Below are 25743 nucleotides of genomic sequence, written 5' to 3'. Positions count from 1 at the left end.
CATGAGAACCAAGCAAGCTTCCAGACTTGTCTTGCGCTGGCAACTGAAAAGCAGGTCAGCAGACAGGCACAACATTAGGCAGCACTAAGCCTGAGCAGCGCACAAGTGTCCTCTTCCTTTTACTGAACCCAAGAACGGAAATTAAAAAGAATCTTGCTTCTCTGCAGGTCAGGATAAACAAGGAAACAGTTTTGATGTGACCCGAATTTTAAACCTGGAAATATTTGATTTTCTGATTGCCTCCCACTTGCAAGGGGGAAAATTACCTCTTTTCCCACCACCCTCTTCACACTGGATTGTATCTTTTCCCACATCCCTGTCTCTGGCACCACCGTAAGATCCCCACTTCACCTCTTCTCTGCCAAGAGTTTCTCCTCCAGAAGTTGCTGCATCTTCTCTTCAATCTGTTGCAGGTTGCAATGCAGTCCCCTGATGGGGTTTTGCTCCTTCCTGGGGCTAGTTGGAGGTGGGAGATGGCTCTCATTTTCTTCCAGCATCTCCAGCATTTGCTGCTTTTCTAGGGATAGCTCCTTGAAGAAGGGCAGAGGTTGTGAGTGCCAGCCAAGTCTAACAGTTCTGCTCTTGTTCCTGCCTGGGTTTCCCCATTAAGTCCCTCTGTCCATATATCCACATGCTTCATTCAGGTTAAAAACAGGAATAACAAAATCTGGTTTTCATTTTGGACCTCTCTTATGAGGAACAAGTGTCCACCATAGCCTTTGCTACGGAAGGGCATGAGAACTGGCAGGCTCTTTTGACAACACCTGCTGTAAGAACCCAGCTCAGGAACTGCAGCCCTGTGCGTCCCTAGTGCATCACTGATGCAGGCAGCTTCTCTGCCTTCCCTCCTCACCTACTCCTTAGTGTTAACTAGACACATCCACTGTGTGGTACTTCTAAGACATACCATGCTGCTTTCCTGTGAGGTGTCCAGTCTGGTGGGCAAAGAGGGCTTGAATGCACCTTCCCTAGCTTTCCAGTTCTTTCGTACCCATAACTGTGGGCAAGGAGATGGGCTCAAAGGAACATCAGCAACAGATTTTTGGACAAACTTGCATGATCTGACATGAACTTTTGGGGCTTCAGAAGGCAAACTGTGTGGAAGTTTCATAAACCATATCCATTTAGAAAAGCCACTTTCCACCAAGAGTGATACTAAGGAAGGAAAGGGTTTAATACATCAACACTGTTTCCTACATTCTGATGTGGTACACAATTTGCCTAGGAACCGTGCTCCCTTCTGTGAACAAGGAATGTGTTTCTGCTGCTCCAAATTCCACCAGGACTTAGACAGATGCACTTAGTATATATATGTAAAGAAGATATATATGCATTGTTATATATATGTCAGAACACTATCACAGATTTAAAGCCATGTTGGCTGGAAGGGACTATCTGGTAGCCTCTTGCCCAGCCTCCTGTTCAGAACTGGCATGTCAACACAGCAAGATCTGTTCAGCTGTGGCTTTCTACAGTCAAGTGGTGAAAACCTTCCTACATGTAGGTTCTTTAGCCTCTCCCACCACTAGCCTCCCTGTGTGGTGAAAAGTCTCTCCCTACTCTTCAAGCAAACTGCAATTTGTGGTTATTGTCCTACATCAGATCACTTGGTACTGCTGGGCTCTGCGCCAGTCATTCTTTTCTGCAGGGGATTTTGACTTTCATATCACCTACCAAATGAACCTGTTCATCCACACAGGACTTAACTCTGGCACTAGTGCGTGTTAGATTCATTCCACAGGACAGCATTGCTTTCAGCCCTGGTAAGTTCTCATGGATCATCCCCAGAATGCTGTCACTCAGAGGGGAGAAGTGGCCACTCACCTCTAGAGTTTTCTGTAAGGACTGTGTCAGGCTTCGCAACTCTTTCTTTTCTTCCTCCACTCCTTTAAGGGAGCGGGCTGTGAGCTCTAGCTCCCTAAAGAAGCAAAAAGGGTGACAGCTATTGCAGGGGAACACTAGCCCCACAGACCATGCTCAGACAGCACAAACTGTGGATCTCTTAGTGCACGACCTGCGACCAGTGGTTGATACAGGCAGCCCCGGAGAGTCTGGAGCTTGCTAGGAATCATCACGGCTTGAACACGCTATGGGCCTCCAGGAACTTTACTGGGCCTCCAGGTTGTAATGGGGAGAGCTCAGACATGGCAGTCATATCTAAACAGATATAGGTCTATGAAAACGAAAATGGTTTGCAAATTCACACTGTCTTTTCTGAGATGTTATTTAGAGAGAAAAAAGGGAGCAAGAGAGCAATGGCAAAACATAGCCTTTCAAACACTCAGGGAAAAGCACATGGATCCTTCCCTTTCTAAATACATTCACTGTTCATATCTTGGCTAGCAAAACTATTAAAATGAAAAGGTTATTCTTGGTGAGGCAACTTCATCATTCAGCTGACCATGGAAAACCAGATTCAGATGTCTGGAGCCCACATGGCAGGACACTCAATCAAACTAATTCCCTCTCTGAAATCCTTTAGGACCTGTCCATTGCCATGCTACTCTCACTAATCTAGGTTCATCCATGTCCCAGCCCTCTGAAAATGAAGCTGCTGGAGCCGTGAATGCAAAACGAAGCTAAGGCGGATTCCATTGGTCACACAAGTGAGAGTAAATGCAGGTAAATGGATCTCAACCATTCCTGGTTTGGTTAATATAGCATGTGTAAAATAGGTGGATTTTGCAAACTGTTTGGATTCACCACCACAGCAGCACTTCTGCCCAGTGTGGGAGCTCATGTCCTTTTCCTGCCCTGTGCTTTTCCCACCTTACCGTCTAATCTGTTCCTGCTCCAGCCGCAGCTCCCGTACCACCTCTTCAAACCGGTGCTTCTCTGCTTCCAACACCTGGTTCAGACGCTCGAGCTCCTGGACAGAAAGAGAAGGCAAGGAATGTACTCTGATGACACGCATAAAATTAGGAAAGGCTTCCCTGTTACCAATGCCTGTGACTTTTAACCTGAGCTATGCAGAGCCACGGGGTGTCCAATTCCACCACCCTTTTGTTCAGGAGCAGTTAGAATGAATTGAAGGTTGGTTGAGGATTTCCATACATCCAGAAGTCCCTGCCGTTTTACCAGGCACCTGGAAGTCCTGGATATGCTCCCTGCACAGATCAGCTCTGCTGCAAAATACAGAAGGTCCAAAGCCCCCTGGAAAATCTGGACTCACCGTGCATGTACCATTTCCAGGCACCCACAGGTACGGGTACAGAAAGCCTGGATGCAGGAAGGCCTCAGCACTGAAGTGTGACAGTTCTACTATCTCAGCCTCGTTTCCCATCCCTGCTGGGATAGGAAAACACAAACTGCACAGTTACAGCTTTGCACAGTTCAATCAGCCCATCACTACCTCAGTGCTTATAAAATCACGCTTAAAGAGCACTGAATACCACAAGCTATCCTCAAGCAATGAAACAGTCTCTTACCCTGGTCTAGGGGGCAGCTTTACAGAGACCTACTGCAAATGAAGGTACACAGGGACAAAGTACAGCAAGAGTCCTGGTCAGGTTCCCTTGCAGCCTTAGCTGTAGGCAGAACTCCTGCTGCAGGCCCAGGAAGGTCACAAAACACCCCTGACACCAGGTAAGTCCATAATAAGTCTCTTGCTCCATGATGCAGATACATGGTTCAAGCTGCTTTCCCAACATCGTGCTTTGAAGCCTTCAGGCTCACAGCAGGTCACACCAGAGCAGCTCAGTGAGCTATATATTAATTCCTTCATCAGTACCAAACTCCTTCAGACTAACCTGGCACTATCTGATCTTTGTGGACAGCAAAGATACCATGCATGGTTTTGTAAGAGCAGAGATTTGTTCCAGGACCTTTAAACAAAGGCATTTCCCTCTCTATGGCCGTGAGTTGGCAGCAGGCTACCTTTCCAGAAAGGGATGTCTCCCTGCAAAGGCAGAAGTAACTTAGCTCTAAAGAAGTGTCCAAGCCACCTTTGGACTTGATCTCTCCAGAAACACACACAGGAAAAACATAAGCCTGAGAAGCCAAGGTCAGCATTGCTGTCTTATGCTAAAGAGGGGAGACAGCCATTTTGGGTTAACTGGAAAAGAGCATGCAGCAGTTTGCAAGATTGCAATGTGGTGGTCTACATCCATGCAGGCTTTCCTACCATGTAATAGGACAACCCACTTTCAAAGTTATCGTAAAATAACTTCATGATAATGCTATAAAAGCTGGTATAGATGTAGTAACAACGTGAACATGAACTGCTTTTATTATATTAAGCAAATACAAGTTAGGAATAGTTTGGAAAACAAGAAACCTGTTTAATTATGATGTAATAGTCACATCTAAGGGAGTGCTCTCTTGAGTTTTCCTCACTGCAATGTTTATTATTCTCCCCATCTCTTGTGTGTCCAGAGAACAAATGATGTTGCTTTTTGCTGCTGCTTGGTTCTCACAACAGTTATCTCTACACTAGAACAGTGCCAGGTCTGTTCATTTGCTTTCTAACTGTGCAGACAAGTTGATGGCCACAGCTGTCTTGAATCTGCCAAAAAACAAGTGTATAATTCAATCCAGGGAATACTAATTTAATGAGCTCTTCTTCCCTTTTTCTCCTGAGACATATATCACAAGAACATTGCATGGAAAGTGCCTGGGAAGGGCAGCAGGGATACACCTCCAGGACTGATCTCACGGCACAGCTCTTATTCCCTTCTTTATCCACAGGACCCATAGGTTGGCTGGAGACACTTTCTGGCTTCAAAACCTCCCTCCCTGAACCCTGATATGCCCTCCAACTGACAACTCCCAGTCTCCCAGTCCTGCACATGGAAGTTGAAGCAAATTGGCTTGTGATGAACACTCACCTCTTTTTGCTCCCTCTGCAGGCACAGCTCTTCTGTTTCTTCCATTAGCTTATCTGCAAACACAAAAGGCCAAATGCAGGGAAAAGAAAAGCAATTTATATTGTGGGAATATTTATGGGCATGAAACACTGACTGAGGCTTGAAAATGCAGTGTTCCCTATTGCTCTGTGTGTATCTGTCTGGGAGAATCCAAAGGATGAGATGACAGTAATGGGATGTTCTGTAATTTCCAGGTTGCTAAATGACTTAATAAACTAAGCAACCATACTGCTGCGTACTCCTTCTAAGGTTTCCTCTCAAGTATTCTTAAAGAGCATTAAAGAACTAACCTCTGCAATCCTCTGAGTCAGGAAAATACTCTTATCTCCGCTTCTCACATAAGGAAGCAAACGCCCAGAAAGTAGGTGCACAGAGTCACGCACCACTGCATAGAGAGTCAGTTCTCCTGCAGCTCTGTGCCCCATCCCTACCCTCCTGGCACATCACCCTTCTCCTTCAGGCACCTGCCAGCACCCGTTTGTGATCTTGGCATGTCCCAGCCAAGCCCAGAAATCAATCCCCTAACTTAGCCACAAAACTCCTTAACCATTCTTAACTATTCGTGTTAATAATAGCTCCCCTCAACATCAGTTGCTGTTGTCTACTAAGGACACATGCCCACATGGGGCTCTGCCCTGATCCTTACACTGTGACCTGATGCACCGATGCTCTAACCGTAAACAGGCTCTGCCTTGGGCAGTTTTTAATTGTTACAGCTGTGTGGGGGACAGTTGAGAGGTAACTTGGGGGATCCAGGGAATTTCCTGGAACACTGCTTGCTTTCCCCAGAGAGCCTTGACCTGCTGCCAGGAGCAGCACCTGACCTCAAAGCTTAACTGCAGGATGCACACAGATCACTGAAGGTAAGGTTATTGAGGCAGAAGCCTCAGCAGTTATATAGGAATAAATAGACAATAGCTGTCAAGAGAAAGTAACCAACTGTGACAACTGACCAGCTCTGAATGTTCTTGTCATGGACCAAAGAACCCAGTGAAATATGTATTTTATATTCCAAATGATCTCCTGTTTGCCACAGAAGGTGTACTCCTCTATTCCTCCATCACCTTGTCTTGTACTGTGGCACCCTTCAGTCTCTTAGGCTGCTCCAGTGTTTGCAAAATAATGTTTTGACAAAACTTTCCTGTTTCTAGCTTTCCTCCTGTCTCTCCAGGTCCTCCTCACAGCACTCCCTGTTATCGCTTTGTCAGGTGTGGAACCTGCTTGCCTCATATATGAGGCCGTACATCAGCTCACATGTGTGAATGGCACTTAGGTGGCAAGAACGAACATGCCTTGATACTTGAATTATGATCACTGTTATATGTGAGACCACATACTGAGATCACCCCCGATCAGCATGAATGCAGAAATGCAGGTTTTTCAAGATCCCTCCAATGGCTTGATCATTAGGAGTAGATACCATGAATCCCTGCTCAAGAAATCACCAACCTGAAGCACTCGATATTGCTGCTAGATTGTTTAAAGCAGATGACTGCCCAGACAAGCCACTGAGTTCACGCATGTGATCAGCAGCCCCCAAGTCAGAAGGTCTCTTACACTTTGGGGAATGGTCTAACTTAGGAGGTGTCTGGGTTAAGGCTACTCTCCCTTGGCTCTTGCTATGGGCAACGTGGGGAAGAGACAGCTGGACTGCCCAATGCAGTCAGAGCACCCAAGGTACTGCCATCCAGAGGCTGGTTTCCAAGTAGCCAATTGGACTACATAATGTTCAGCAGTGTCTTCCAACCTAAATTATTCTATGTTCATCTGGAGCAACTGCTCTCTCTCCATTGCCCATGGAAAGAGCAATGGCAAATTAGCCGTTAACACTGGACACCTCAAAGAAGCCCATGTAAAAGCTATCCCTTCCAATATGATCAATGTGAGCAAATGTAAAGACTGAGTAAGACCAAAAAAACGCAAACATCTGGAGGAGGAGAACTCATGCATGAAAAGCTGTGATTAGCCTCAGAAATACCAGTCCTACGTGATTCAGGGAGACAAAGGTACTGGCTCTTTGCCTGGTGAGCAGCTGAAATCAGCACATCCAAACTTCCCAGGGACAGCAAACATTTGTGCAGTCCAGCCGTTGGGAGCTGCAGGACTGCAGCGTGCTGGCCAAAGCACGTTCCTTTCATGCTCCACACAGATGTCCAGATCCTACCTTTACATTTTCATGTTTTAACTCCCTTCAAACCTGAATTTCAGCTGCTGACTACTGCAAAGCTTCATCCAGTAAACCTGTAAATCCTTGGCTTGGCCATACTGACAACTCCAGAAAAGCAAAATGGCTATTTTTGGATTTATGGCTTTTGGAAGTAAGAGTTTCCTACCTAAATATTCCTGCTTCTCCTTGGCCAGCTGCAGTCCTTGTGCTTCCAGGCTCTCAATCATGGCTTCTCCCAGCTGAGCATTCTTCCAGGTCCTAGGGAAAGCAGACACAAAGCAGACAATGTAAGAGAGAACTAAGGGTCCCACGGAGCAAGGCAGAGGACTCAGCCTAGCAGTCTATCAAGACAGTGGCACTGTCTTCTGCAGCATTTCCAGTATTTTGCTGCTATAGCCACTCTTCCCCTTCAAACTGTTATTAACTGTTCATTGACTCCTTCACACAGTCTTCTACCTTCAGCCTTCCTATTATTCATCATCCATCCTGGAACCAATCAATCCCTCCTCTGCCAAACTTGCAAGCCACTAGGATTTGGTGTCTAGCCCTACACCATGTGTTAAGTGCCTTTCCCTGTAAAAACAGTGAAGAACCCGAGACAAAAGCCTGACAAGACACTAGTAAGTAGGGAGAGTCAAAGGAAGCAGGCATATTCAAAGAGTACCCTGAGTTATTGTAGGACTTTGGCCTAAGGATCTCAGGGTCTCTTGAACATATTAGGAAACTAAGCTGCTAAAACAAGGCCTGTGGAGCAGATGTCCATTACTGATTGAGCTGATGGACCAGGTTTAATACAGATATTAAATACCAAGGACAAGGACACACAAATCAAAAACAGAACCAGAAACGGAGTTCGCTGCTCACTTCTATTAATGTTCCATTAGAAAACAAAATACCTAAACACATAAAATGCATACATAAAATTCATCCCGATCTATTTATATAGACATACATACAGGAACAGCAATTGCTGCCCAGAAATTCTGCCATCTTCATTAAATCCTAAGGGAGCTTATTAATATTAAATACCTGTTAAGCATTCTGGTACCAGGCCTCTTTGTGAGCCATGTGAAATTACAGTTTTTCAGAAGCTGTTAGGTTGGCAACCTCTTATAAAGCAGTGTCAAGGCAACCTGTACTTCATCTCTTACAAAAGCCAGACAATTACACTAAAAACACATCACCCCAGGGACTAGGGAGCTCACAGCTCCAGCAGCCCAAGCACTGCCTTGTGCTCTTCGCAGACAGCTGGGTTTCTTTCAGCTAATGAGCATCTAGGATATTCAGAAGTGCAGAAGAAATTAGAATGCTAATTAAAAAGTTGATGTTTTGCCCACAGGTAGACATCTTCATCTTGAGTGAGAACATGTGAGTGCAAATGTGTTTTTCCACTAATACTCTCTAATACAGGATGAATCTAACCCCAGAGAAATCAAGAGCAAACATTGCAAGAGTGGGGTGGGGAGCATGACAGAGCTTATTTTATGATTACTCGGAAGGTCCCAAAACAGCTGCAGCCTTTAAGGTGTCTGTTTATTAGATTCACCTTTTCAGTGCGACCTCCTTTCCCCAGCCTAACAAGATGTTTCTCTGTTTGTAACTCAAAGGTTACGACACCCACTGCTGTATAACTCAGAAGATGCACTCATATCACTGTGTAGCATGTAAGCTTTTATTCCTTTTATCTGCTGGAACCATTACCAGCGTGTAACTGCAGCCACAGGGTGATTCAGGCCGTGACTTCAGCTGAGGGGAGAGCAATTTTGTGTTTCTTACCAAGTGAGTTTCTATCAGAAAAAGCTGCATGGCTTAAGGTACTGGGAAGCACAGGGTCAGGAAGGCTCCTGGGACAAGTAGAAAGAACCCCTATAATATACTTGTGAAAACGACACCCCAAAGCTGTGTAAGAGCTCCATTTGCTCTTCAGCTCAAAGATCATTTATCCTAGTCCTTTTGCAGCACTGGGAGCTTTGCCTGCATTTTACCTTTCTCAAGAGCATTCACAATCAGGTTTTTTTGTTCCATGGGACATATGTAGTATGTTACCTGTTTTGTTTTGGTTTTTTCCTCATTGCCAACTTAAGTCTGCTTTCAACCAGTGCAGGGAATGCTGCTATGGACATAGAGAGTGTACATGTGCCCACGTCCCCTACTAGGAGCAGCAGAAGCCTCTCTGGGTGGGAAGAGAGCCCAGCCAGCTGGCAGTCAGGGCTTTGGCACTTCTGAGAAGTTCTCTAAGTCTGCCCAGTGTGGTAAGTCCAAGCACACCATGTCAGGAGGCTGAAGAGACCATCGGCTCCCCTGAGCACTGAGTAAGGGGTCTCCCTATCAAACCAGGAGGCTGGGAAAGGAGTGAGGAGCTGAAGGGATCACTGGGCAGACTGTGATGGTGGAGGTGCTAGGCAGCTGTGCAGGCACAGGCACACACACACACACACACACACACACACACACACCACCCAGCCCGAGATGTAAAGAGGCAGCAGACAGAAATTGAAACAAAGGAGAGAGAAAACAGATGCTTTCCATGCTGGGTTCACTTTTTCTTCTTTCCCCTATTTAACAAAATCTCAGTCTCTGGACTTGGTGTTTTCTGAGGGTGTTGGTTTTGCTTTTGTGTTGTTGGGGCTTTTTTTTTCCTTTGGTTGGTTTTATAATGAGGGAGCAGGATGATAAATTAAGTGCTGCAGTGCCATTGGCATTACAATCTCCATCTAGGAACAGCAGGACACTAAAACAGGTTGCCTAGAAGATCTCAGCTGTGTCCTTTTAGCTTTCCTATTCACTGCAGATCAATTTACTGGCCCACGCTGTGCTTTTCTGGCTGCTGCTTAGCTCCCAGCTTGACCCTGGTAGCATAAATCACATAATCTCTGCTTTTCCTCATGTGCAGGCTATCATCAGCACTGATTAGGCAGGCACTGGAGCTTCATCACTCTCCTTCTCTGATGAAAGAACAGAAGCAGAGAGGGGAGGGAAGGGGGTGTCTCAGGCAGATTGTCAACTGGGTGCAGGTGGTCTGCTGTATGATAGGAGCCAGTCTAGATCTTTGTTTTAAACATTAGTACTGGGATACTGAAGCAAGCACTACACAAAATGCTGGCTCTGTGAAATAAGCAGGTACACGTGACTTGTTTGTAAGACCCCTTCCTGCACTGTGCAGCCATGTTCCTTCCCTCCCATACACTCCTGAAAGACTTACTTGGCCCCCAAATTACTGTCCTTGGCAATCGTTGAGTATAGCATTAGTGAAGGCAAGTGCAGACCTGTGCTATCAAAGAAACAACTCAAAATTGCTCTAGGGCTAAGTCCGTATCCCTCCTCCTCTGCTGTGGCCAAGCCTGCTCCTTCTGAGTGGGTGACTGACCTCTGCCTTGGGTCTTGTGTCCCACGGGGCACATGCTCCCATAAAGCTCTAATGAACAGCTTTGCATTTACGGTTTATACAATACCATGGAGGTTACATCTTGCTCCAGCACCAAAGCCAGGCTCACTGCAGCAGCTCAGAGCTTGGCTTGGGCTGATCCACCATAACACTGTGCTCCCCATTAATTAGAAATGAACATTTTCAGCATCATAACATTGGAATTAACTGAGATACTACCTTTGCCATGCACACATGCATACATACACTGGTATTACAAGTTCAACTTGCTTGAAAGAGCAGCTATGGTCCCTACAGTCACAAGAGACCACATACACACATTGCAATGCAGCCAGGAAGGACAGAGAGAAGTTCTCACTGCTTCAAACCTCATGGCTCTGCAAGCTTCTGCCTGGCTTGGGAAAGTCAAGTCCCTCTTTAAGTGCTATTTCTTCCTGCATCTGCCGAGACTTAGGAAGAGCCTGCTTTGGGTTTGCAGGACAGCTGCTCACTGCACTGTCAGGCACCTGGGTACTGAGGGATTGCAGAGCTGGTGGCCAACAAACTGCAGATCTCTCCAGTATTCTCAGTGGACTACGGACTCAGTAGCGTACACACACAGCAATCAAACTCTCTCACACTGTAGGTGGGCTGGAAATGTTTTGCTAACATCTCCTCCCTGGGATATAGCTTGCCTCCGCTGTTCAGAATTAAACTGTCTCCAGAAACCAAATCCTGCTGTTGCATGGCCTGAGTGCCCTAGGACCTGAGCAGAAGCAATGCGCACCCATGGTCACACAGTTGCTTCATGGCTGTTACTGACGTCTCAGCATGACCAGGACAGCTAAGGAGAACAAGGATGTGCTGGTGAGGTCGCTGCTCACCAGTGAGGTGTAGAGCCACAGAGACAGCTGCTCACAAGCTTTGCACCTTGCCTGTTCTGCTCTTACCTTACCCCAAATTCATACACCTGCACCTCAGGGAGGTTTTCTGACCCACAGCTTCGTCAAGCCTGTGGACCTTCCTTCCCATACAAAATGGTCTAGGGGAGCTCCCACCTCTCTGAGCAAGAGAGAGGGACAGCAGATGCCACCTGGTATATCAGTGTTTGACATATGACGGTCTGGGGTTGGTAACAAAGAGCTGTACTGCATACTACACCCGGGCAGGAAGATTTAGGTCAGTTTTAGAGCATGCTTGTGTAAGAAAGAATGAGTCCAGGAGGCAAGTGAAGGTCTCGCTAGTCTAGGGGAGCTTTTCTGCCTTCCCCATGGCCCTTCTAGTCAGGTTTCTTCCCCTTTATCCTTCACACATCTACAGAGCAGATCAAAGAGAATAAGGAATAGAAAGAAGCTTACACTTTTCCAGACTCCTGTAGCATCTCCAGCCACTGAGCCTGCTCAAACTCTGATTCGGCTGCTAGAACAATGTTACCCTAGAAGAGGGGAGGGGAGGGGGAAAAAAGCCTGGATTAGAGAGGCTGGTGCCTTACCTCTGCACACCCAGGACATGAACAGGACACAGGTAACACAGCTACAGTGGGAGGAAAGCTCACTGCAGGCTTCCACGTCTATGGAGGCATCACACGGGAGCAAATATAACCCAGATCTACCACACATTGGGAAGAGATGTGAATGGCAAGCGGTCATGGCAGGAATAAAACAATAGGACAATGTGAGCTCTAGGGCTCCTCTGTCTACTGGTCCTCTAGTATGATAAGACCTGCTGTCAGAAAGAGCAAGTTTCCTCACTGGTTGTCAAGACAAGAGCAGCAGCAAAGCTTTGAGGGGACTTGGGATGCTAAAGCCACCCTCTCTCAGGGTAGTCTGCCCAGAGAGGGTAGGATACCTTGGTGGGGTGGGAAATGCTGCCAATTCAGCTCTGCTCACCAGCAATAACCTGTTTTGTGGTGTTTATGGGGTGGTTTTTTTGAGAAGAAAAGAAGTTTACTTACGTGGAAGTCTTCATGAGAGATCTTTATGGCATAAGGCATGTTGGGCTCTTCTTTGGGCTCCACGACGCAGCCTCCCAAGGGTATGACACCCTGGAGATAAACCAGAGTGCTCCCATCAGTCATCAAAATCAAGTATAGCCATTAACTAACCAGGAGCTGAACTTTCACCCTTCTTCACTTGTGGGCCCCTGCCCTGCCTTGCCTAACCCAAGAGGGACAATACACACAGCTCCTGAAAATCACAGGGACTCCCACCACCCTCAGGAGACCTCCAAGTAGTATCTGAACAGGGGTAAAGATGGCTCCCCTGCATATGGCTGGAGGGAAGGCTGCTAGGTAGGACATGGAAGTGAGAGCTCTTATCAAGGAGGAGGTAATTGCCCGGCAAGGTCAGACATTGCAGATTCACAACGTGATCCCATGAGAGAAGCTGTGCATCTGTTACAGTCACCACCAGTAGGTCAACACCCCACACATGCTGTATGGGGATGGATGGGTGCCCTCCTGCCCCTAACCGGGCTGGGTGAAATCTACACTCTGGGAGCACATGTGCTTCATCAGCCTCCAGAGACTGCAGAGGAAAAAGCAGACTCAGACCACACAGCTTTCTGATAGAGGCTGCTGCTCATGGCTGAGGGGTTAGCAGGGGATGGATGTGACTGCTTATGAGTGCAAGTACAAGTTAGGAGCAAGCAGCAACCAAAACTGTTAGACCCACCACTGGCTTTGCCAACAGCATTCTCATATCCACAAGTATGTGAATACATATACTATTCAGTAAGAAAAACATCAAAGTCGTGCTGAATCATTGAGGAACCTAACGAGGTACTGACACGATTCTTGCATTTTGGGGGGCTTCTCTGGATCTGACTTACCTCTTCACTTGCTGGGCCTGTGGAGGGGGAGGAAGCTACAAAGAGAATAACCCCCCTTCCCCAGGCAAACGCTGCTCACCTTGGGGTGGATATTGAAGTATTTATTGCTTTCAAAACTCTTCTTCTCACTCTCAGCGTAGTAGAGCAGGAAACTTTCCTTAATGATGAAGAACCTTTAAGGCAGAGAAAGGAAATAAACTCTGCTAGAACAGTGATCATGGTTCCACAGCACAAGAAAATCACCACGTATCTAACGTTGCTTTCTGAGCAGAAGAGTTTACTGTTCCCACCTATGCCTAAGGTGAGGTGCCTTACTTGGGCTTGTAGCCAAGAGCTAGTGCTTAACACTAAGTGCCAAGCTCAAGTGCTTTGTGCTTGCAGTTTGCCACAGCATGCACACAGAACTGTTTATTCACAGGGGAATGGGATGGAGGTCTGTGTCCAAGACAAAAGCACAGCCAAAACCTTTTGGCATCTTGACCTGTGCACGTTTTATCTAGCCCATGTGTTGCATTCAACCTCTTGAAAGAAAACTGCTTCTTTTTTTAAGGGTCTCTCTCACATGGGCTAAGAGCAATGAAAAGCTTATTATTTCAATCTATTCCCTGCCACCCTCTTCCCTCCCATTCTGCATAAGCCAGAAGGGAAGTCTTTCCACTGTAACTCTGAGTCTATGGCAGGGAGAGTCACCGATCTGCATCATCAGGTGACTCAAGGCAAAAGATGAGCCACAAGAGTACTCAGGAGGAGGAATAAATTTTAGAGCTATTTTAATCAGAGCTCCTGGCAAAGTCTACCCTCATTGACCTTTGGAAATACAAAGTACATCGAATTTTGTTTTTCCTTCACACACATCACATTTTAATGTGCCTTGTTCTGCTCAGCCTTACGTATGCTCTGAGGAACACTCTGTAGTAGCCACAAAAGATCACAGCTTCTGTAAACCAAGTCGTTAATTTGCTGGAGTGTGTCCTCAAAATCGTGATTAAAGGAGTGCCACTTTCAGCTTATTTGCATGTCCAAAATGCCCCAGGGAGAGTCCCTCTTCTCTTTGAAAACTGAGGTTACATTTACCCTGCAGGCAGTGGTAGAGGGGGGAGATACCTGATTTAGCTTCAATTTGGTCTAAATCTCTGCAGCTCTCAAAAATGCTGAAGAACAGCTGAAAAAAATGGGGACAAGTTTAGTACAGAAGTTTCAAAAGATTAACTGACAAAGGAAACGTGTTGCACTGCTCTGTGTTTTCTAATATGAGAAAAGAGGGATTTGGAAAGAAAGCGAAAGGCAATAAGCTGAAAATTAATACAGAATGTCTTTTTACACTGCACAAAGCACTGCTGTGTAAATCGCTTTCATGTGGTCCTGAGGACAAGAGCTCATGAGGAATCTGGAAAGGATGAAGCATTTCTGTGAACAATGAGAACAGCCCCAAGAAAACCTCCTGCTTCTGGGCAGAAAGCCTCCACTGGATGGGATGTGGAAAAGACTTCTCCGGGCAGCACTAAAGCCCCTGTTAGTGATGGGCTAGTGGGCAAGAGGTCTGATCCACAAGAGCAATTCTAATACCTCCACATGCCCATCCCACCCCAGTCCTCTCTGGAAGCAGAGGACCTGTGAGATGGAGCCAAGCGCTCTCTCCAGGACAAATGAGCACAGCAATTTAGTACCAGTTTAGTTCCTAAAGCTAAAGAAAGAAGTGGAAGCTGGCGGAAAATTATAATACCAAAATAATATATATAATTATAATATAATTCATTATTAATAGCAGTTCTCATTATTACACTGAGGGGAAAGCTTTACCACTTCCACCAGCTCCCACCTTTTGCTCTTCTGCCATGGCTCTGGCATAGGTGAAACTGCCAAATGCCATGGAAATATGAGCCATGAGCTCACAGGGGAGCCAAAAGAACAACATGAAGCTTCTGAATGCCTGCAGAAAGCTCAAGGCTCTCAAGCTCTGGACCTATTGTGTCCTTGCTCCAAAACATTTAAGAGTGGCAGTGATTGAACTTGTGCATCGTACCCAGAAATGTTCAGAATGTACAAACACCAACAACAATTATTGTGCCCCAGGTTTTTTCTTCTCCTTGCCTACTTATCTATACGTGTTCACGTTGACATCAGAGGTGGGGAGAAACCACCAGCTTACTTTCTCAGCAGGACACACTGTCTTCCCATTTGCTACTCCAAAAACATCATGGTTGACTGCCTAATCTCACCTCTTGCTCCTGACCACAACCTGGCAAAATCTCTCTAAACAGAACAGCATAACTCTGTGCTAAAATCACCCTTTTGCACTGAGCTCATTTAGTTGGCAGAGGACTGAAAAAGTGCTCATTCACAGTGCAGCGTGTACAGCAAGTTACCTGACTAGGTAACTGGTAAGAGCACTTACTATCCACCTTTCACTCAGGGAACATCTCCCTTCCAGCCCAAGCTCATCTGCCACTGCACCTCCCAGAGGAGCTGCCTGTAATGTCACCTCAGCTGGGAAAGCAACATGACCCTACCTGCAGCGGCTGTCCCTACTCTCCCTGTAAGGGGTGCCTAAGATGGACAGGGAGATGGACTGCCCAGGGAGCACTACTTTCTTTCCCTGTGATGGAAATCTCCATGCTAAATCCCTTGCCACTGTCACAGAGCAGGGACCAGAACAGTTTCTTCAAGCCAGTAAGCAGGGTCAGGAAGGAGCATCCCAGAGAAGGTGGGGGCTGAACTGATCACACAACTTTGAGGCACCCGCCTCAAAGCAGATGCATCAGGCACATCTCTGTGGGACACAGTGCTGAGAGGGTGCACTCATCAAGGTCTCACCTCAGTGTGAAACAAAGATTGATATTGTCACACATATTTGCCTTCATGGCAAAGGCAGCCATGACCCCTGCAGCAGGCTCAGAGCTGACCCTGGCCAAGGCAGATATCAGAGAGACCTCCACAGAGCAGGCAGGTTTCTGGTTCCTCCTGTCCGCATCGCTTGTGCGAGCAGCAGAAGCCTTCCTGTTTCATTTTTCTTCACACCTCTGATCATTAACTCCATTAAAAAGTTTTCTTATGAGTAGCTGCATCTTCACTTTATGTTTCTAGTGCTCAGGTCAATGAGAACTTGATTTTTAGAGGCACATGTTACCTCATCAGCATAATAAATACAGAAATAACACATTTTAAGATCAATTCTGCCTGGCCTGTGCTTAGTTCAGTGGATCAGAGTGAATCAGATACTGTGGCTATAAATACAAAACTAAAGTATAAAAATCAACACACCACATGAAATGGAGGAAGTCTGTTGGTCACTTTCAATAGTCTTTTCAGGCTGAACAACCTTGACAAACATTTGCAAGACATAAAGATCTTTAACTATGTGTGATTTCTAATCTGTTAACCCCAGTTAAAGCCAGGCTTTAGTCTGTTGCATATTTTTTGTCTACTCAGTGCTCCCGATATCCCCATAGTATGCTCCAGTGGAAAACCAAAACAAAACCAAGAGTAAAGCCTAGCACAGATCTCTGGGAATTGATCTCACAGATTAATGAGCTTTTAGATCCCCGATCTTACAGACATGGAGAGAATCTGTGGGAATTTGGAATGAAAATGTACAAACTAAGAGTTAAAAATATAACAACAACAAACTCCACAGCAAATAACGAAAGAAAAAACACTGAAAAACTGGCTAACTGATGAACAGTACCTGTTTATGCTCAGAACTTATTCCCTCATCTATCCCTACCGGGAAGGCAACACCCAAGCAACCAAGATCACTACTTTGACTTTCAGGACAACGTCTACCTACAACAATACAAGGAAATTGATGCAGCATGATGAAAAGAGGGATGAAGTGACAGAGTGAAGGAGGAAGAGGTACAAGACTCAAGGGCAAGTTGAAGACTGAAGCAGCAGCCAGGTGAGTAACAGCAGAAAGGGAAGATGGCCAAGGGCAAATTGGGAGATGCAGCCAGTTAAGACAGGAGACACTGGACACACTTGAATTAGGCACAGATGCGCCAGCAGAATTAAAGGGAGTACTGGAGAGACAGGGGAAGCTTTCTGAATACAAGCAAGGAACCAAAAAAAGATATTTAAAAGCAAAGCAGCAAAAAGCCTAGAGAGCAGCAACGAAGGTGGGAAGACCTGGTGCACACACTCCACATGCAGCTCAAGCGATAACAGAAGCCATTCATGCATGGTCTATTTCTTTGGGTCACCCGTCTCCTGTCGCTAGATCCTGCACTAAGAAACCACTGAAACCACAGTGTAATGAAACTGAAATCAGCAGAGGAGCAGTAACAGTCATGAGTCACTTGGATCTATAGCCAGAGGCGTGATCTGCCAGGATTAGGCAAAACAACTCCACGGTGGACAAGTAGAGATACCTGATCTCTGGGGACGAAGTGCTTGCTTTGTGTCACAGAGGACTAACAAGATTAATTAGATAGTCTCCCCGTAAAAGTGTTTGAAGTGACAATGGCCCGAGTTCAGTATTTACACTATAAAACTGCAGCAGCCTCACTGGTCCTTCCTTCCAATGGTGGTTTTCCAGGCACCGGTCCAGGAGCACAGGCAGCGAATCCCAGTTACTAGAACAGCCCAGTTCTCTCTCCCTAGGGACAGCTCAGGGAAACGATGGGCAAATGATCTTTATCGGCATGTCAGCTCAGAAACCTCAGTACCTGTCCCTCATTGTTTCTCTCCTGACAGCTCCAGCCTTTCCTGTCTGCCTCCTGGCGCCTGGCAGCTGGAGAGGCCCGCAGTCAGGCAAGGAGCGGGAAGAGGTGGATGCTTCCTGACAGCAACCAGCCAAGTGGGAAGCGGAGAAGGGTAAGCGGGAAGCTTGACTCGGAGCACCGCTGCCTCAGCAGCTCCTGCTCCCCATGTGCTGCTCATGCACACACTGCTCTGCAGCCATGTGCTTTCTAGGGTTTTTTTTCCTGAGCAGGAAACAGTCCAAAACAGTTACCCTTTCCAACTGTCCTGTGACCACATCTAGCGACTGTTGGTAACCAGTCTGCTGGAAAACAAGGTTATGTGCCTGCTTTGCAGTGCCACAGCCAGGACTGGGAACAGAGAAGATGAGATTTCTCTCAGCTGTGCTGCATTTCCCCCCTTCCAGCAGTAACCTGGCATCTCTGATGGGTTTACTCAGATGTATCAGCATATTTTGTAGTACTTTTTCTCCTTTCAATTCCTGATACCCCACCTTGCTTTTTTGACTCTGACCACTGGGCAGATGCCTTCCTGGAGCTGTTCCCCTTAGCTCCAGAGTCTCACACCTGAATGGTGACAGTCAGCTTAGAACCTGACATTCCTATACAGAGCTGGGGTTATTCACAGCAGAGAAGGATGTGTCACTTCCTACCTACAAAAGTACAGCGCCCTGTTCATGCAACATCCAGAGCAGGCTTGTACCTTGTGCATTTAATTCTATGCCAGGCTGATGCCAGTACCAGTGAGACTTTTGTATTTGAACTGACTAAACTGCTTGTTATAAACTCAAAGGAAGAATGGAATGCAGTTGGTGGAAAGAGTAGAACCATAAATCAAGGGCCAAGAATATGCAGCGACCCAAGCTTTGACTGATCAAAGCTGCAAAATCCCCAGACCTGGGATTTCGATTTCCAAAGCACTGGATACCATGCCTGGACTTTTTTCCTTGATCCATTATCCAGTTAAGCTCCATCTTTCCCTTAAACACTCACTTTTGTTTCTCTGTGTCTCCAACAGCACTGCTGCTACAGCCAAATGAATGGGAACAAGCAGTATCATGCATCTCAACAGCCACCTCTTCATGGCTGATGGCCTCATGTGGTCAATCCTCCTGTTACATGCTGGTTTATTTCCCATAGCTTGGAAAGACTTTCCTTAGAACAAGGAGTAGTTCTATTGTTCAGTCCAAGATGTCAGGACAAAATCTACATTGCTCAGAGATCAGATCCTCAACTGCATCTAGAAATAGTCAATTTTTCTCTCTTAATTTAACTGGAATGGGAAGCTTCTCCTTTTCATGCAACAACGCACTGACCAGCTGTGTCTTGCTGGGCATGGAAGGGGTAGGCCGGGGAATGGATGAATTGCTCCTTATTCTCCTTCACAAACAACTTATAATAACATATAAGGTTTTTACTGCAAAGAAGATCTCTCCTGTGGTAAAAAAACCCAACCTTATTGCTCCTCCTGTTCCAGTGGTTTTACTTCAGAAACCCGACAGACCCCCTGTGTTCATCTCCCACAGACCCATCTCTGGTCTCCAGGACTCCCAGCTGCTGTGCTTGCAGCTGACCATCCACATCACCCTTGCCCCATGGCCTCTTCCCACCTGCTAGCACTAAAATATTTACCACTTGACGAAGATGGGGGTGACTTCTAGGAATAGAACAGCACTAAATAAGTAATGACAGAGAGAGCAGACACGAGCCATTTGCCTGCAAGAAATTTTTATTAGGAAGAAGAAAGCCTTTTAAGAATATCTCCTCCCTAGCAAATTACCTTCTCCTCCTTTAGTCTGTCCACTTGTTTTCCATAACCCAGCCACATTAGCTTCCAGGCATAATTCATTTAAATACCAATGTTTGGGAGCTGAGTAGGGAGCACAAATTCTCTCTGGGGTGAAAAAGGCCACTGTGGGGGGAAGTACAGAATAAAACCTGCACCGAGTCAAAGGCGGCTACAAACACAAAACTGCTTCCCAAACAGCATTTGACTATTTTTCAGGCTATGCCATCTTCACAGGTTCAGACTGGACAGCCCTGTTGTTACTACACAGAGCAAAACTGGGAAAGCTGGAGCTAGAAATGGTTGATGTGTTCACTATGCAGCCTGCAGCAAAAAGGTACCCACCAAAGGTAAGTACTAGAGGCAGCCAACAGACATTGCTCATGTGCAGGTTCATTTATTCTTCAAAAAAGCCTTGAGACACTCTTTACTACCAAGACTACAAAACCACCTTTCAGGTCCAGAAGTAGCTCAGGCTTCCTGTGCTGTCATTTGTTAATGACTCATTTGTGCCTTTCCCCAGTGGAAAGGTGAGGAGGGGGCAAAACACCATTACTTTGCTTTTGTTACAGCCTTTTTCATCTGCGTATATCAAACTGCTGAAGGTGGGTAAGTACTGCTATCCTTGTTTAATAGGTCATGACAACAATCCTGGGTCACAAAACTCATCTCTGGCAGTAGAATCGTGAAAACGGAAGTTCTTGGCTGCTAGTCTTTTAACTGAATCATTTGCCAATGATGTCTACCAGCAGTGACATTAATCTGCCATCGAGGAATGCTGGAAGGCTTAATCCATTGGATCGTGTACTTCCAGAAAGAGCTGTACCATGTTTCTGTGTGAGTACCATCCATAAACAGTCATCTCTCACCTTTTGATAGCCAATGGAAAACTCTCCCATGAGATTCAGTGATTTGAACAAACTACATCAACTATAACCTCAAAGTGACCCATCATTTCAACATTACAGAACATACCTCCATCCTCAGTAAAAGGTTATAGCAAATGCTTTCCAGCTCCAAACCTCCTGACTCTGAGAGACAACACGCAGCAGCTTACAACTCCCTAACACCAGATGGGAGAGAATTTGGAGCCACCTTCTCTGCAGGGAAGTCAGTCTGCTTTTGCTGTTCCAAGCATGCCATCACCATCAGACAGCACAGCAACACTGACACTGGTCCACAAGCCCCAGCAGACTGTACACATGTACATACAGTCCCACATGCACTGTCAGTTCAACCTAGCCATCTCACACCCAAAGGACTTAAAGAGGTTTAACAAGTGCTAGTGAAAAAAGCCAAGCAGTTTGTGGGCAAAATACATGAGCTGACCCTTTTCCTCACTAAACGATCATAAGTATCTGGAGGAGGAAGCTAGTCCCTATTCCCACCCCAAGGTGCATGCAGCACAGGGTCTGGGCAGATAAAGAAAAGCACAATCAGGTGCCGCGTGTGAAAAGCATCAGAAAAGCAGGGAAGCTATGCCCAAAGTTTCACCCTCAGTCTCTGCCTGGCTAGTTGCACTTGAAGAGCCAGGCACTCAGGCTCTAACTTACCGCAGTGCCCTTAGGCTTTGTTTTTCACCTGAGCATCCCTCAGCAACTGTGGCTTACCTCCTGGACCATTTGGCTGACTGCCTCCCAAAGGGTCTCTTCCAGAGCACACCATAAAGCTGTACTTTGGTGCTGATGTCCAGAGCATCGGAATCTGCCTGCTCCATGGATGGAGAAGGGGATACAGAACTGGATTTTGAAGCAAACATCATAGATGGATCTGATTCTAACTCTCCCCCTCTGCGTGGCAGCTCAGGGAATCCGATTAAATGCAGTGAACCAGAAGGACGTAACCAGCCACTCCAAGCGGCAGACAGAGAGACCGGGCTATGGTTTGAATCAATAACTTGACTGCTCAGCACTCAGTCAGTAAATCTCCCCCTGATGCACAGATGATGAGAGTTCCCTCATTGTGTATTACTTCCTGATGCATTGCAGACAGCACACCTCCCAGCCCAAGGAAAAAAAAATGAGCGAAGAGCCAGAGATCAGGAACACAGAGAAGCAGAGAGAGCTCAGAGAGAAAGCTCCTAGCAATAACATAAAGCAAAATACCTCTGCACTAGAGCCAGCTTGGAAGGTTATTTCACTTGACATTGCAGCATCCCAGGCAGAAATCAGGGCGAGCTGGAAGTTTTACTGTCAGGCATCTCTTACCCTGACATGTACCCCAAAATCTTGCTCTGGGAGAAAGGTTCTTCTCATTTGTCCCAAGGAAAAGGGGAGCAGACAGGGTGGGAGCAATAATTTCTATCAGATTCCCTCTGCCATCGGGAGGCTCTTTCTGTACCAGCCTGGCACTGCCCATCACACACAGTTCACGTGGCTGCTGGGCTCAGCTGGGCAGTGTCCATGCTGCACGTCCTGCTCAGCCTTAAAGGGCCATTGCTGATCAAAGCTAGAACATAGAATTTTGCCTGCCTCCATGCCTTGTTACATCTTGGAGATGTGGCAAGCACAGCCTCTGCCCAGCTTCTTTGGTACAAGCTCCTTCTCAGCCATAGAAGAAGTACACAGGAATATGTCACACAGCTCACACAAGTCTCCATTCATCTGCTGTTTAGTATTCCCACTGCAAGCTTTTTATTCTGGTTCCTTAGGTCCTTGCTCCTCTCTTGAAACCATCCATCCCTGCAGAAATACAGTCCTCCAAAAGACCCCCTGTTTTTATTAATGCCCACAGGAAGATACATTAGCATCAGATTGTTCTTTCCTGCACCCTGCCTTCCATCCATGATTAGGATATGGGGAAAAACTGCCTGCATTGTACCTGGTAAAGCATCTGGAGTTTTGGGGTATAACCAATAAAGACACATGCTGTGAAGCATCTGCTTGTGTTTTAACCTGTGCCATCCTACATGTATTGATTTTGATGCTGTACTTGCTAACTGTCAGCTCTTCCCAATGCAGTTATTCAGAAGCAACACAGTGCAGTCACACAGTCCTTTCTTATTTCTAGAGATTAGAAGCCTGGGAACTTGCCACAGGCTAAATCACAGCACAGGACATAGGCTCACTTCATTTTGTATGGTCACAGGCGCTTGCAAAGCATCTTAAATTGAGGAAACGCAGACAGCCTGCCTCAAGCTCACAGGCTGCATTTGGTATTAGAGAGATTATAGATGCAGGTCCCTGATTAAAGTCACTATTGATCACTAGATTGGAGAGTCAACAAACTCAGCAGTTTGTTACTTAACTCTTACCCTGGCTTTGACTGGCCTTTGGTCCCAGATAGGGTATGTCCTGAGCAGCACCAAAGCCCATCTCAGAGTGACATTAAGGGAGAGGGTGAAGAGGGGAGAGCAGCAGATACTGCCTCCATCTCACCTGAGCCCCAACTTTTGAACACAATTGCAGAAGAGAAGCAGCATTAATGCTGTAGTAACTATTCAACATACTGCACTGAGAAGAAAATACTAACCATAACCAGGAGAGGGAATAGTTCCTTAGAATTATGTTGCACAAAGGATAACAAGGATCCTGGGCCCAAGAGTATCACCTTAATATATAAATGTGCAGTGAAAAATCACAGAGCTCCTGTATAGGACGATCCAGTGCCCCTGTCATTGTAGTGCATCAGTGATTCAAAGATCTGATTGCAGTGACCTGCAGTGAGAAAAGGCAGATTCTTTTCTTTGATTCTTTACTTCTTTTTATCCTGTGCAGACCAAGAGAAAAGAGAGGTCTTTATCTCATTATTTTTTTTAATGTTCAAAGGTATTGTTTCCTCTGGAGACCTCTAGGACAAGCAAGGAACTGTGCTTTCACAGCAAATTCTTCAGAATGGGCAGCTCCAGGGGAGGGAAAGAGCAACTCAATTCTGTTGAGTGACCAAGAGTTAACCATAGCAGGAGCCAGCAATTTTAGGGCAATAAGCAGCTGTGGGGTGAATTTTGTAACTGGACAAAGTAATTTGTAATAACAGTGGTTATGTTAACATTTCCTTTATGTGTGTAGTAGTCTAAATAAACCGGAAGCCTGTCTGAGGGAAAGAGCGGGAGAGCAGCACAGCAGGTCTAAGCAACTTGCCTCTCACATATAGAAGGTAACAGCATTAAGAGCCAGCTTAAAGGTTCTTCAATGTTACTTCTGCCAGATGCAAAACTTCCTTTAATGGCCAGGAATTTCAGGATCAAGAAAAGAGTGTCACAAATGCATCCAGGAGAAAAGGGTCCACCACAGGGTGGGTAGAGTTCCTTAGGAAAGCACAGGCAGACTTGGTGAAGCTCTGGTGAAACATAGCAGCCCAAAAGCACAAAGACATTTATACAGAGAAAATCAATTAGTATTTAATCTGGGATCTTATTTAACAAAAACAGAGGAGGAAGACCTGAGTATACAAGACCTTAGTAGGACAATCCTGTGTCACCGGTGCAAAAAGAAAAGTACAGTTGTGGTCTACATTAGAAGTGAAGGCAGACATAAACCCTTGTACCAGACTCACATGCAATCCCTTCTGTACAGTTCTGGCCAAACTGATTTCCAGGCCAAACTGATTTCCTGGCCCTGAAGAGGTGCAGAAAAGGACTCGAGGGATGACCACAAGTATAGCTAATCCATAGTATGGCAGGACACTAAAAGGATTTCACTTGTTTAAATGAGACCAAAGGAGAAAATCTGATTGCTGTCTAGTTTCAGGCATTCTTTCCCCTCTTAATTTATTGGTAAAGGTTGATGCTTCCAATAAAACAAATTGGCCTAAATTGGCCATGAATAAATGAGAAGCTGTGTAACCATCACAGGGAGAGGGTTGTGGAATTGCCTTGCAATGAGAGCAGCAGAGGAGAAAAGCCATTACTTGCTTGGATCTATTACATGCACAGCAACCTGAGGTGGCCAGACTTCCAAGTATACAGATTAAGCTCACCTGCTTTCTTTGAAACATTTTCTGTTCCAGAATAATAAAGATTTTACATGGATGTGTCATTCATGATGGCTTGTAGGGGAAGCAGAGCTGTGCATCCTGGAGAGAAAACGCTGGAGCTTTACTCAGAAAACCTTCCTGCAGAGAGACAGGTTGTACTGATACAGGAATTATTTTGCTAATGTGTTGTCCCTATTTTTCCTACACATCAGGCCAAAAAAATTTTGCTCAAAATAACCTTTGAAGCAGCAAGCAGTACAAGGTAGTGCAGGAGTAACGCTCCATCATCACAGGCCACCCACCAGCTGGAAGATACCGCCTTTCAGTTTAAGCATACACATATTGCTAACTGCAGCTGAGGAGAAGGCATGTATTTGTGGGGTTTTCTTTAAGTGAAAAGTTATACCTTTATGTTCTGGGCAGCCTTACAGTAGTACTTTATAGTAGAACAATGTGTAGAAATAAAAAGAACTTCCAGCTCAGGTTTCGGTTATGTGAAGATAAAATATCATACGTACCTATAAAAATGATGCTCCAGCTTCCCAGATGTACAGTTGTGTGCGGATGCTATTTTAAATAGAACTAAGGCAACCACCATCAATCCATGTCTAGTGTGATAGATTGACAGTTTCTTTTACATATGATTAAATTAGCTCAGTATCAGATGGGAATTCAGAGCTGACCTGCAGAGCTCAAAGAAAAGTTATTCAGCAAACAGGCATTAAAGTGCCTTTGTGGATATATAACCCCATCTGACATCATCCCTTGGTAGGAATCACATGCTCCTAGCATCTCATTCCAGACAAAGCCCTCCACCAGCCCCCAGACCTTCATATCCATGCAGATCCACACTGGATGGTCCATGAGTCATGTTAATCAAACTATGGCTGTGGATATAGCACCTCCTCAGGAGACTTACAGGAAGACAGAAAATAAAATGTCAGTTTACTGAAGCAAAAGGATTTGATAGCAGGCAGCCAGCCCGTAGCCTTGTGGACAGTAAACACTCAGAGCCTGGCTTTTGGGGGTTGGTTTGATCAGGAGCTGACACCACAGCCAATGATCATTTCTCTCAGCATATAAAGGAGATGATTTTTGGGAGAAGGGGAGTTAATACTACT

The 25743-nt window shown here is 45.8% G+C and overlaps 1 protein-coding gene across 9 annotated transcripts in view; it reads right to left on the bottom strand.

Annotated features, from left to right (window-relative positions):
* PLEKHD1 (pleckstrin homology and coiled-coil domain containing D1) overlaps positions 1-25743 on the bottom strand; it is a 71689-nt gene that overhangs the window by 44483 nt on the left and 1463 nt on the right. For 5 of the 9 annotated variants that reach the window (XR_009729579.1, XR_009729578.1, XM_061380296.1 and 2 more), the window contains exons 1-9: positions 21319-23948; positions 13305-13398; positions 12351-12440; positions 11755-11831; positions 7199-7290; positions 4827-4879; positions 2775-2869; positions 1825-1918; positions 352-530 (exon numbers count right to left, since the gene is read on the bottom strand). Coding sequence is in view for 7 of the 9 variants with exons in the window: in XM_061380296.1 (XP_061236280.1) it covers positions 352-530; positions 1825-1918; positions 2775-2869; positions 4827-4879; positions 7199-7290; positions 11755-11831; positions 12351-12440; positions 13305-13398; positions 21319-21470 (926 nt within the window). In the remaining 2 variants the exon portion in view is untranslated. Of the gene's footprint in view, positions 1-351; positions 531-1824; positions 1919-2774; positions 2870-4826; positions 4880-7198; positions 7291-11754; positions 11832-12350; positions 12441-13304; positions 13399-14299; positions 14388-21318; positions 23949-25743 lie in introns of those variants that run through there. The other 4 variants (XM_061380297.1, XM_061380300.1, XM_061380301.1 and 1 more) reach the window with 4 other exon arrangements.

The sequence above is a fragment of the Neopsephotus bourkii genome, unplaced genomic scaffold (assembly GCF_033783945.1).
Source record: "Neopsephotus bourkii isolate Nb327-2 ecotype Australia unplaced genomic scaffold, CSIRO-AGI_Nbou_v1 NB_1792, whole genome shotgun sequence".
Taxonomy (NCBI): domain Eukaryota; kingdom Metazoa; phylum Chordata; class Aves; order Psittaciformes; family Psittacidae; genus Neopsephotus; species Neopsephotus bourkii.
This window is presented reverse-complemented; position numbering and strand designations above follow the sequence as displayed.